The sequence below is a fragment of the Perna viridis genome, chromosome 7, assembly GCF_037379345.1.
Source record: "Perna viridis isolate PV_CMFRI_1.1 ecotype Kerala chromosome 7, ASM3737934v1, whole genome shotgun sequence".
In the NCBI taxonomy this organism is placed as follows: domain Eukaryota; kingdom Metazoa; phylum Mollusca; class Bivalvia; order Mytilida; family Mytilidae; genus Perna; species Perna viridis.
The window spans coordinates 30,435,318-30,449,143 of NC_142451.1; the positions used below are offsets into that span (position 1 = coordinate 30,435,318).

A 13,826-nucleotide genomic window follows, 5' to 3' on the forward strand; every position below is an offset into this window, starting at 1 on the left:
TAACTATTCTGATTTTTATTTAACGAATGACATTCTACAAACAGTTTGCAAAATGTATATGGAGCACTTTCTAAAATTGTACACACCAGCAACTGCAGGAAGAACATTGACAGTACAATTCACAGGTAAACATTTTACAGATGCTACCAGTTGTAACCTTTCAGTGAAACTGTTGAGTGACATTAGTAACGCTCAGTGTCATGTTTGTGTTCTAGGCGTTCACATTTACTGCAATTAAATTATTTTCCCTAAACGAGACGTCAAAATATATATTTGCACGTACAGATCTAATATAGTTACACACGAGCTGTTTACGCCCGACCATTTGTGCCAGATTCAAATGTAAGAGTTACAACAGGCGGCAACACCGCATGGATTTCTCAAAACAAATAAACAATTTCGAAGCGTTCCATTAAGCATCATATCTTGCTGATACCGAACAAATTGACTTCTTAACAGGAGATTCGCACCAAGGAAACACTAAAGAATGTCACGTTGGATTAACTGTAAACAGTGTCAAAAATGAGGTAAAACGCCTAGACTAAATAACTAAACTAAGTAAAAATATGAAATGATGGAATGTATAGTGGCTTGACTATTGCACAATATTACATAAGATGGATAATGGGAATGAATTGGAAGCATCAACACCAAGTACAGGTATAAAACATTTGTCAATTTTCAATGTTTTTTTAAAAGCATAAATGGATGAAAAAATGTACCGAATACGATTGGTCCACTTTAAAACGCTGAATGGAAAAAAAATAGGATAATTACTCTAATGAGTAGAATATGTTATAAAATTCAAAATTCCAGGAATGTTTACATGAAAAAGAGAAAATTTAAAGTAATTGCATATTGTACAAATAAGACAGAATTGGCAGTGGCGTTCTGTGTCATTTCAAAAATTAAAATGCTTTGAGATAAAACAATAATAATTGACAGTAGTTAATATCAATTGAACAATTCATTCCGTATGCTATTTTCATCGATAGCCTCTCAGAATTTCAAAGCAAAATCATTTGAAGATTATTCAATATCAATATTTCAAGAACTGCACATAAAATGGGAAAATGTCATAAGAATGAAGTATCTCTTTAAGATTACAAATATCCTGTTTTATATTTAAAGAAGCATCATTCAATCAAAACGAGAGAGGGCGAATAGAATTTCTTAATTTCTTATCAAATATGAAAATATTTATTTTTCAAATCACAAAGCCCATATGCCCAGTGATCTTTTTTTTATCAATACTTTATCAAGTCTAAGAAATGGTTTATGATATATGTATGAATTAGATCACCTTTCTTAAAAATACATTTAATTGAACACAAGAAGATTTCCAAAGCTAGGTCAAAAATATATTTTTGCTAATTTATCCTTAAAGCCCTTTTAAATTAGGCCAAAGTAAAGTGAAAAGTGTTAAGTGAAAAGTGGATATAGTGTCTACGTTTCTCTATTTTTATATCATTCGGATATAAATAAGAAATGACACATTAAAAGAGTTGTTATACTGGCCAACATATTTTGATATATATACCCATCGAAAACAATGCATTCAAGCACAGTAATTTCTTTTCGCAACAAAGCTTCTTTTAGCCCCAATTTTCACAACTTTACACTTACCTAAATAACATATGAAGCCAAAAATAAGGATTCTGTAACATATTTGCAATAATTCTCCTAAATTATTTGCAGTTATAAGCAATAACCATATACAGAATATAAACAATTAAATATGTACAAATTTTCAACCTTTAAACAACATTTTGTACAACAAAAACTTAACAAAGAGATGGTTGGAAACTACAAACAAGTTCCTCAACATGTCTATTTCCCCATATATTTCCTTTAACGAAAGGAGAAAATTAATGCGCAAAGATGTTATGGCAGTTTTTTTTGGTTTTTAAGTAATGACATACACGAGCATATTATTGTATGTAAAGAATTTAAACATTAATTAACAAAGTATTTAAATTATTATTTCGTAGCATCCGATTTCAATTTGTAACGACGGAACACACAATAAATACACGTAAGAACTTATTTGTAGTTGACAATTTTCACACAGCACATGAAACATTTGGACAGGCACCTTGAAGCAATAAATTAACTTAAAACACATTTTCACATCTTCATTTTACACGTATCTCTCTTCACTAGAAACGAATATTTCAAAAATAAGTTATCACAAAATATTTGAACAAAATATACAACTCATACTTTGTAAAGGACACTGTCGTCAAAAATAAATGTTCCTAAACTATAAAGTATGTCTGCATACCAGTGCACTCCATCAGAGTTACTTTCTATTGCGAGTGGAATTGATATGTATTGGAGTAACCAATGCACAGCTCGAGCTGGCGAAAATGCCGCATGCGCAATAAATTCATTGTTTATGATACCATAACAGGAAGTGACGACACCATTTACAACAATGCTGCCCTCTGTCGTCAAGGGAGCATATACACCATACAATGTCATTTTCTTTAATGAAAGTACTCTCGAGGATGTGAATTTGTTTTCTTTGTTACTGACAAGAACGTATTGCCCGACTTTAATATTTTCTGCGAAAACCGATACATAGTCCTCGGTTTTGTTAGTATTTGATACATAAATTAAATGTTTGTCGGTAATTTCAAGTAAGCGACGATCTTCAGTCTCAATTAGAATGAAGATAGCTGGCTTATTGGCTTTTTTATCGAGAAACATAAAAACTTCACTAAAAATTGGGTTTCCATCTTCGGTTTTGCTTAGCACCCGCTCTCCTATTTTTAAATCTTTCATCCGAACATGCCCTCTCGTTTCTGTTAGCACCGTCGATTCGCTGCTGAAACATCCACCTATATTATTGGCAGCAGATGATTCTGAAATTATAAAAGCATATAAAATTACATGCGGTGAGCAAGATGATTGTCAATAATAATGAAACATTATAGTCCATTCTGTGTAATACATATTTGTTTTTTTTAAACCACAATCTTGAACCTTAGTTCATTTACCTTAAGGAGGTAGACCTTGAGTAAGGGACATAACACTTGAAAGAGTAATCAAGGGAACCACGGTTATAGCGGTAATCAAAAGAATGTAATCTCAGGGACAAAGACCAGACATGGAAATCAGACATACACAACAAAGAACATAAATCATTTATGCGTTTGTATCATATTCAATTTCAAGCTTTCATTTGAAAAAGAATGAAATCAATTCAAGTTGCTTTAATGCTTACATGAGACTGATATAAAGAGCCTGAATACAAACGTTCCATTGATTTGTATGAGTTGTGTCCCCTACCTTAGGTCTACCCCCTTAAATTTTCAGGAATGTGTTTTGTACGATTTCAATGGATGATATGCATAAAGATTATTTTTTTCTTAAAACATGCCAAATAAGTAAGATATTGCATGAAACATATTTTTAGGCTTATTAGCAAAGGGTTTCTAGTGTTGATCAGATCACGAAATGGAAGTTTTCATTTACACAGATTTGACTGATGCACTGAATTCTAGTAAGAATATTCTAAATACCATTATGCCAGTAATGACCCCAAACAGAACTTTTAGATGAGGAAAATTAGATGCCCCATGTAAGAAAATCGGTGAAACCCTTGCGCTACGGAAAGCCGTGATAGAAACCTTGACATTTTTATTACCAAAAGGACAAACTTATTATAGCACAGATAAGACTGTGAAATTGAACTTCCGCTAAAATGTTAACATATTTCATTCATTCATATCATTTGTGCACCATCTAATAAGAATTTTTAACATAGTTTGAAACAAAAAAAGTGCTATTTCATTGTGATATGCTGGTCATCTTAGATAAAGTTACACTTAAAACACTTCAAACTATGGGTCTTTATCAGCGTGTTATGTCACTATTTTTTGCAATGTTTGGATAAAATTGGCCCGTACTTGAATTGCTTTTAACAAGCATAGCTATGTACAAATCATGCTCAATTTGAAGTATTTTAAAGGGTTTGTTTGCACTGTCATGTTGACTGTGCATAAAAAATATTGTTAGCCCAATTATGGTTAAAATTTTGTTGATACATCTTAAAAAGGAAAGGTTTAATGCCTTTTTAATATTTATATTATATCAAATAACAAAGAGAAGAATTTGCAAAACAGAATTTATAATATAATTTATAATATGATTTATGATAATTATATAGTTTTATTAAGTCTTGTATCATTCAAGTTTGCATTAATAATCTTGTAAAATAATCTTCAAATTCTCAGATATAAAATATTTTTAAAAAATTGTCTATGGAAGAATTAGACATTGAGAACATTTATTAGTAGGTAAATGAATCGCAATTTATGTTGCAGCGGGGCATTTTTTTCTCAATCTATTCCCACATAAGTTAAAAACCCAAATCCACACATTTGCAGAAGACATAGAAACCCTTTTCCCCCAAACATACCCTATAAGTGCTTCAATTGTAGTTGTACAGGGAAATAATCTTATTACCTACCACAAACCATTTTTAAATGACAATCTTTAGTTTTTAAAATAGCCCTTTCTCAAAGCATCCCATATTAACTATTCCCCCCCATTGTGGGTACCCTTGCATTTCATCCCACACCACACATAAATCTAATTCCAAGATTAAACGTATTTACCATGTCTTAAATCTTTATTTTTTTCTCTAAATTAAAGTTAAGAAAGAAATGCATAATCCCGATTCCAATTTTAAATTTTATCAACATCCACATTCTATATAATTTTCATCTCCTAAGAGCACGGTTTATATGAAATTCCGACTGTTGATTTCTGTTTACTATGGCATTTCAAACAAAATATCAAAAATAAATATATGTAGGGTTTTCACCCATGAATCACATTTTGCATGATTCTTAGCTGGAGTACTACTTAAAGAAGACGAGGACATATCTTTACTGTGTGTATGTTAGCTTACTACTACAATTTATTTTCTGGTCAAAAGCAGGAAATTTCTGATTTCCAAGAGTTACATCATAGTTCTTCCATCTTTAAAACGAAAGTCAACCTTCAAAACAATACACTTATATTCCATCTCTCCATTATATTTGGTATGTGTTCTATTTGGAAATGGATTTTCAATTCCAATTTTATGAACAATTTATCAATCGTGGCTTTGCTCAAAGTTCTATTCAAAATATGTACAAAACAGTTCACTGAGGGCAACTACATCGATATTTAGATTAAAACATACTTTCAAATGGGATTACATGTTTGAATAAACCATTCTCAATGAAAACCAGTTTATAAGAATATTATTACAACATATGCAGAAATAACATGAAACTAACCATGATTATGTAATGATGTTAGCCCAACAATGAAAACAAAGGAAAGTAGGATCAATGAATATAATCCTATTGTTTACACACCAACTAATCTTACTACGACTAGCTTTGAAGGTACAATTTTACGTTGCTCAGATCTGGTTTGTCTGTTATGTGACATGTTGCATTGTATAAATTAAACGCCACATAGTTCACCATAGCCTTGATGGAGAAAACTACTACCGTTATTCAAACAATATGGTTACAATAATTTCTATTCAGTAGCTTTATTTCCTGTTAGATTAACTCAGGTCGAGACACCATAACATGGATGTTGTCTTCTGAATGATTGCACACAGTCTGCCGATAACTGGCTTATGAAGGTTGTTTCGTGCACATTGTCTACGGTAAAGTAGTTCAAAAATTCAAAGTTTAACCAGAAAGAAACGAAACTTGAATACGGAGAATAAGGTTTAAAAATGTTAAGTAAGATTATTTTATTTCTTATACGTGTGCAGTATTTTAAAGTCTTTTTAATTTTCTCTCAGGAAATAGTAATCAAGGGAACCTTGGTTCTAGCGGAAATCAAAAGAAAGCAATCCAGGGACAAAGACCAAACATGGAAAACAGACATACTCAACAAAGACCATTAAGTAACTAAAACAATACATACAAGGTAAAAAAAGGCAAATGAGCCACTCGGACTCCACTAAAAACTGGGAGCATGGACCAGGTGCACCGGTAGAGTAAGCGTCCTCTGCTTTTCTAGAAACAACCGCCGAGTTACTCATAGAAAGTCAAGTCCGAGTTAGACGAAAGAGGAAAAGATGACAAAACCACAAGTATTTAAGTTATCAGCGACCTCCAAAAAAAAACTTTCAATATCACCAAATTAAAAATCAATAATCACTGAAATCGGTACTGTTTGCTTCCTATTTAGATTTTGTTGATTTTGAGTACTTATTTACAATCCTGTTTCGCAAACTACCTATGTTTAAATTCTAGTTTTGCTGAAACATGGTTATTCCTTGAAACACGTGTAAAGCATATCAAATTTGGCAATATTTATTTAAGATAGGTAATTTTGTATTAAACACACAGAAAGATATAAGACGCTTGAATAAAAACAATACAGAAAAGTAATGACACCTGCCAGGAACAAAAATTCTGTTCGACTTTAACCATGACTCTTGCTTGAAATAGCCTCTAGACTGAAAGGTGTTTTTATTACTCTTTAATCAAACAGAATTGCCTATGTCTACTTTTTTTTTAGCTTTTCATTCATAAAACTTCAATAGGACTAAACTGACCTACTTCATATGAGACTATGATTTCCTTTATTAATTTCAAATAAAAGCTATCTTTATGAATTATCGATAGTTTTTGGTCGACGCATATGATAGTATCGTCATAATTGTCTCTGTGTGATATTGTAGATGGTAGTGGGTGTAGTCCGTCCATGTTCAGTCTTTAAAATTATAAGACCATGAAATCGGTAAATTTTGGTCATCTATAAATGACAATTTCAATTATGTTTCAAAAATTAGGTCTGGCATTTATTGCTTGTTTATATGTATAATTTATTTTGAATTTAAATGATTGTGGGTCAATGTTAACATACATTCTTAGTTATCGATATTACAAAAACCTGAAACAAATTGTTTTATGATGGAAACAAATCGTGATGTAATATTATATGAAGAATACATATGGTGATTTTGTCAAAGAGACTCCGACCCCACGAGAATGAAAAATGTCAGCTCATGGATCTTCAATGAATGACGAGGAAACCCTCACACCATTGGATACATAATTCGTTAGTAATCTAATTTAGGGTGAACTTTCATGAAAGGTATTGTAAGGCTTGTTAAGGAGTACCATTCGAAACTTACAAAACAGATGGATGAAAGCTGATACTAAAAGAATTGAATAACAACGTCAAATAATTAGCTTCAAAGATCACAATTACTGTCATTAAACGCAGGTACAATAAAAACGTGAAGAATTCAAATCAATTAACACATCCACAGCGATAACATTTATTTAAGGTATCAAAAGGACATCCTTGTCTGACGCTTGTCAAATACTAATAATAGGACTAATTATGTTTTACAGCGTCTAGATGTGAAGTTAATGAAAAAAAAATATATAGTTATTTGATCATTTGGACAAAAAGTCTGAAAATAAAAAGAAAGTGTGAAATTTATAGCAAAATAATCATTGTATGTTACCTAATGATGAACAAACTAAACCCAGCGGATGTAAGCAGCCTTACATGTCAGACACCTGAATTGTATGGATATTCATTTTAACCATTTGCCGTCTGTGAGAACTGACTGTACGATTTTTATTGGAAGTAACCAGACGAAATGGAAATTATTCTGTTCAATATTATGTTTGACAATTTGATTATATATTAAAACGAAAAAAAAGATTGCTTCTGCATCTGATCGTTTGCCTTAATATTGTAACCTACCTGATTTTACAGAGCAATGTATATGTCCTCGTGATTCGTAATAAACCCAATCAAAGCCCGCTTCTACTGCTAAACGTGCCAACATCCCATATTTTGCTCGATCCCTATCGCTTGTTGTTATATCTACAGCTCTTCCTTCGTAATGCAATGAGTCTTTAGCATGATTATTATCCTCGTCCCATGCCTCAGTCACTCTTAGTTTTACCCCTGGCCACTGGTTCATCACGGAGACAGCCAGGGCTTGCAATTTGTCTTTGGTTCTCTGAAAACAGGATACTGAGGAGTAGTACACATATATTAATAAGGAAAAAAAAACAAGCAAGTATAATTTGGTTTTTGTCATTGGCCACCTGTTCAATTTGGGGGATATTAAGTATCACTCTAGGTCAGAATCATGCAAAATGTCATTCATGGTTCGAAAGCCCCAATTTTTATATTTTTTTTTATATTTTGTTTAAAATGTTGTAGTAAACAGAAATAAACATATATCTTTTCATATAACCTGTGTTCGTAGGAGATCAAAATTAATTTGATTGCACTGTAGAATTCAAAATTAAGGGAGATGACACCAAAATACAATAGAAACTGTTGGATTTTCACTGTGGATTCGGACATAAGAGCAGACAGATTGGGATGAATACTTATACATTTCATCATATAGACCTATAAAGCAACTTAATAACAAAAAGAAAATGTGTAGCCTTTTTGGGTGTATCACATATTATAGAATTTGCATGATTCTTACAAAGACTACTACTTAATATAATCAACACTTTGCCATTGTTTAAGATGTTTTTACTAGTATTGTAAGATATTTTTCTTTGATATGTTTCTTAAATGAAACGTTATCCACTTCAATTCTGATAAGCACAGAAGACGTTTGTACCTTTAATATACAGCGGTTTTACAAAGTATAGTTTTCCAAACATGGTGAAAGATAAAATATTTTCTAGTCTAGCCGTTCACACTTATCAGTATTTTTCTAAATTAAATAAGACGTGAAGCTTTTCTCACCTACTTTCAAAGTCAAAACTGAACAACAATCTTAAGAAACAGTTGTTAAGCAGTTTTAACTTACATTTGACACCAATATTATCGGTTTTATGATAAGCTAGATATATAGTCCTGTCTTTGATCTTTGTGACGTCACTGATAGTCACTTGCTCCAAAATACACAGACTTAAACCCCTATTAATAAGGCTAACATAAAATCCATCTTAGAACGAGCTTGAATAGTTTGTACTTTTTCTCAAGATAATTGTTATATGCTATAAATGTAAACTACCATGCCGGTTTTTCTTCATTAAAAGGAAAAAAATTGAAGTATCAGTGTAAATCAAATACTTCCTTTCTAGATATTTGGTTAATTTATTTCTGTAAAATATATAACGTTGAAAAGCAATATGAGAGAAACAGTAAAGGTGATGAGTCAAAAGCAGCTAAACGAAAGTCAGATACATAAACCCTACTATCTTATCCATTACAAAATACCTTCTTACCAAGGAAACAATGGCATTTTGACCAGATGGATCATAGTTAATGGAGAAAATATCACCCTAAATCGAGGCCTGTGTTCTCTTTTATTAGATTTAATTACAGGTTGGTATTAAAGAGAATTATCTTTATATACCGCGGTGTGATTCTTATCCTAGTGTTATCAAAACAAGGAATCAAAGATATTAGCCTCGCTGTATTGTCTTTACGACAGCCTCGCGTACATACATGGTCAAGGACAATTATCTTATAGAGTTGCAAACTATATAAGAATGATAAAATACCATCTTATGCTATGGTAGTCTTTATTCATGAATTAAATAAATTCCCAAAAACTGTAAATTTTGTTTTTTTTTTAATGTAGCGTTTTGTTTTATCTTTAAAATGTTAAATGCAGAAATAAAAATATTTAAATGTGTAACCTAAACAGTAAAACTGACGCGGCTTTGTTATATTTCATAAAGGCCAGGTTATCGCACAATATGCAATATCAAATCATTTGTAGGAGATACTGGTTTTGACAGAATCGAAGTCTTTCATGATATCAATTTGCCAATAAAGTATCTGACACAATTACAACAATTCTTCTCATTTTTTAAAATGATAAATATTAAAAAAAAAACAAAACAAAAAAACAAAAAAAAAACAAAAAAAAAACAGACAAATGAACACAAAGAGGTATACATACAAAATATAAAACCATTAATGCAAAACAGATTAATGCCTAGAATAATGAACAAATGTTAGATCACTCGAATGGCATCCAACCAAGATTTCAATTTTGCAAATTCGTTGCAAAATTAAATGTATATACTTATTGAACTCTTTTTATCCAACTTCATATTTATGCAAACATATCATAATGTGAAATTTTAAAAGAAAATCAAAGAAAAAAAGGTTGATATAAGTAAATTGGTCCATATACGAGAAACAGTGTGTACACATTGACCCACGAAGTTGTAGCAGAAAGGTAAATTAATTATTATTTTAGACTCTTTTTCATCTGCTTTCTGTTCGCCAGTGCCTCAAAGCGTCTTTCTTATTCTCATTTTGATGCTTGTGAAATATTAAAACATTTAACCTTGCAAAACTTATCAGTACATTTGAACTTTCAATATTTTTTTTCACCTATGATCATGTTGATGATATTTATAACAAATAATTTGGAACTAACCCCATGCATTATGTATTTTGGCCAACTAATTGAGAAGCAATATGAATTACCTTTTCACATCAAAATAACGATAAGTACCCTTACAAAAAGTTATTTACAAGGCTAAAAGCTCTCCAATCGAATAACACGGTCCTATAAATGTTTTAGAATATAAGCTGAGCTTCAAAATGTTTCAAGCCCTTAGGTGATAAAGATCAATTCTTTGTCCCTATGATTACAGTTTGCTGGACTACATAAAACCACCACTTAAAATCTACTGGAATGGTGTTTTATTGTTAGTCTAATCATGCATTTTCCCTTTCATTCAGACTTCTTCAGACGCACAGTAAACATATATAAAACTCAGCACACATTACTAAGGAGTGAACCACTGAAAAATCAAATATTTATTCTAGTTAGCTAAACTTTAAATTTAGATATTTGTAAATAATTTAATACCGTAAAACAAACTTTACTTGAATATTAATTTCAACATACGCTGCTCATTTATAGGGTTTATTAAGAATTGCTTGTAGATTTAAGACCAGATGGGAGTGATAACTTGTTTTAAACAAAGTGATATATTAAGGGAGGTAGATCTAGGGTGAGGGACACAACTCTTACAAATCATTGGAATGTTTGTATCCAACATTTTACATCAATCTAATGTAATCATCAAAGTAACTTGGACTGATTTCATTCTGTTTTAAAGGAAAGCTTGAAAGGCTTTGATGAATTGAATATGATACAAACATATCACTGATTTCAAGAGTTATGTCCCTTACCCTAGGTCTACCTCCTTAAAATGACACCGGAAAAACGCGATCGAATATTTTCAATATGTATGCTCGTCTTATCGCATGAATATTTTACTACATTGTGTCTTTTCTTCTAATGATTAACCAATCACTTTATAGATGATGTAGCTGCTCTCTACTATAGTAATAGAAGAATTAGAATTTCAACTAATAACTTTCAGTGTCATATTAAAATCATAATAAATAGTTTTCTATTTTCCGTTTTTTTGTGGAAATATTGTACAAGTTCTAAAATTGTCCTACAAATACTGACCAATACTACTAGTATAAACCGATATGAAAGGATATGGCTGCTGAACCTATCCACCACTTTCTATGAAGCAACTTGAAATTGGTGTTAATTGAAATATTTTAAAATAGATAACTTAAATCATAAAGAACATCACAACTTTACTACAATTCCGAATTCTAAAATTCTGCATTTAAAATGAAGAAAATGTACAATTTGAACTAAACTTTTCTTCAATGACATTCACGGTCACAAGATATCATAGTTATCGTTTAAATCAATATGTCTATCCTGACCATCAAATAAAAAAAATATCAGCATAAAATACTACACCATCCTGTATTAGAATATATATGCAAGATTACAGATATTTCGGACTTGAAGATGAGTTTGCCATAGTCACCGACAGTCTGACTATTGTTTTGAAAAAAATAATTATTTAACTATTTACTGTTAAAACGGTTGAAGTAAAAGAATGCACCCTTATCATATGACAAATTAAATACTTATCTACCTTCTCATAAAAGATGAAAGTAATGGAAATATTGTCAATTTCACGTTGTGTCAACTTGACATCCCGACACTGTTTAAGTTAAAAGAATTTTTAATGTGGTTGTAAAAATTTTAAGTTAAAATTTGGTATAAACATCACGTTCAGTTTTGTGTGGACTATTTAAGTAGGTACCGTAGCAAGAGTTAATCAAAATCTTCAGAATTGTCGTCGTCAGTTGAAGTTGACCCTTTCCCAATATGCTCCTACAGGTCTAATGATAATGTCATTGAGACATTAAATGAAACACAAAAGTATTTCTGAAATGAGTTCGATTTGACCACATTATCTAACCTTGTATTATTTTTGTTGACGTAGTTGTATGACCGAAAAACAAACAAACAAACAAACAAACGAGGGGACTCCTTGGACAAAACAATGCCGGGAACCCCAGAAGCAAAACAATCTGCACAACTGAAAAAAAAAACTGAAAAGTACAATGGATAAAAATAATATCACACCTCTTAAATTGGAGTAAGGGGTATGTAACTCGAGTGCTTTCCCTAGAAGGATGAATAGATCCAGTTTATTTTTTGACACCCGCAGTTGTGCTTGTTGAAGGTCAAATCCAGTGAAAGTCATCAAGTGGAGCAAGATTCTAGCTGAAAACAAAAGAATGCAATCCAGGGATAAAGACTAGATAGATAAAACAGACACATACAACAAAGAACATGAAATAATCAAAATGGCACGTACAAAGTAACAAAAGTAAATGAGCAACTCGGACTTCACTAAAAACTAGAAGCATGGGCAAGGTGCACCAGTAAGACATCCGTTCTCAGTATTTCTAAAAACACCCACCAAGCTGCTCATCAAAAATGTCCGGGGAAGACGAATTGAGAAAGGAAAACTATGACACGGTGAACAATTCGGTTTTTCATGGTGCAAATGAATACACCGTAAAGATGAACGAGCTAATGATGACGACCATAAAACTTCTGTAGTATCTGTGGATTTAATCTTGAAGCAACATAACCCTGTACCAAAAGCTTAATTGTAAGAAGTCTAGAGCGGTAGTTAGGGCAAGCTCTCTCATAACGTATGAGATTTGATATGAAAACTCTACACGCAGTTGCTGAGGGATGTTGCCACAGATGAAAAGAAAGTTGACAAATCGGAATGAAAGGATTAACTCGATGATAGATAAAAGTAGTTTGTCGTATTGGAGACGGATATTCTAAATCGGTCAATCAGGTCTTGATTACTTCAGAAAAACTGAGAAACATACATTTAGTGTATCGACGGCTATCATTATCATGGGTAAACTAAAATCGATTATATCTACTGAATTGTATTGAAAGGTGATAAATTGTTGGGATCTATTTGGGTATGAAAACTACGCCTTATTAAAATTAGAATATTGTACTGAGAGAATAATGATATAGGAACAATTTAACTTATATATCACTATAATCAAATGAACAATATTGCGAATTTGATATAAAAATATTATATCCAATATTCTGTATATGAACAATTGCTTGTTACTCTAATGGCAATTGATCAAAGTCAATTCTGAAACTGTTTATGAATATGTGTGATATTTTTTTTTTTATATATTTTGCTTTTACGAACAATTTGGCCGTTCTTGACCCCTTTTATTCTGGTCATTATTAAAAAAAAATTGCAAAAATAATCATATAAATACAAAAATACACTTATATATAGTAAAGTATTAAAATCCAATACAGTCAGATAGAAGATAAGTACATTGAATTCTGATTGAACCACCTTGAATAATGATTAAAAACAAAACTGTCTATATAAAAATCACTTTTAAAGTCACTTTTTATCAATACCCGAACACATGCCCAAAAGTGGTTTGGTTTAAACAGC

The 13,826-nt window shown here is 31.4% G+C and overlaps 1 protein-coding gene across 4 annotated transcripts in view; it reads right to left on the reverse strand.

Annotated features, from left to right (window-relative positions):
- Nucleotides 1–1,072: 1,072 nt before the first annotated feature.
- The window catches only part of LOC148612239 (sonic hedgehog protein-like), a 57,031-nt gene continuing 44,277 nt past the window's right edge, over nucleotides 1,073–13,826 (reverse strand). For all 4 annotated transcript variants that reach the window (XM_088593500.1, XM_088593497.1, XM_088593499.1 and 1 more), the window contains exons 3-4: nucleotides 7,747–8,008; nucleotides 1,073–2,867 (exon numbers count right to left, since the gene is read on the reverse strand). In XM_088593500.1, the coding sequence (XP_088449626.1) occupies nucleotides 2,218–2,867; nucleotides 7,747–8,008 (912 nt within the window). In that variant the 3' untranslated portion in view covers nucleotides 1,073–2,217. The remainder of the gene's footprint in view (nucleotides 2,868–7,746; nucleotides 8,009–13,826) is intronic.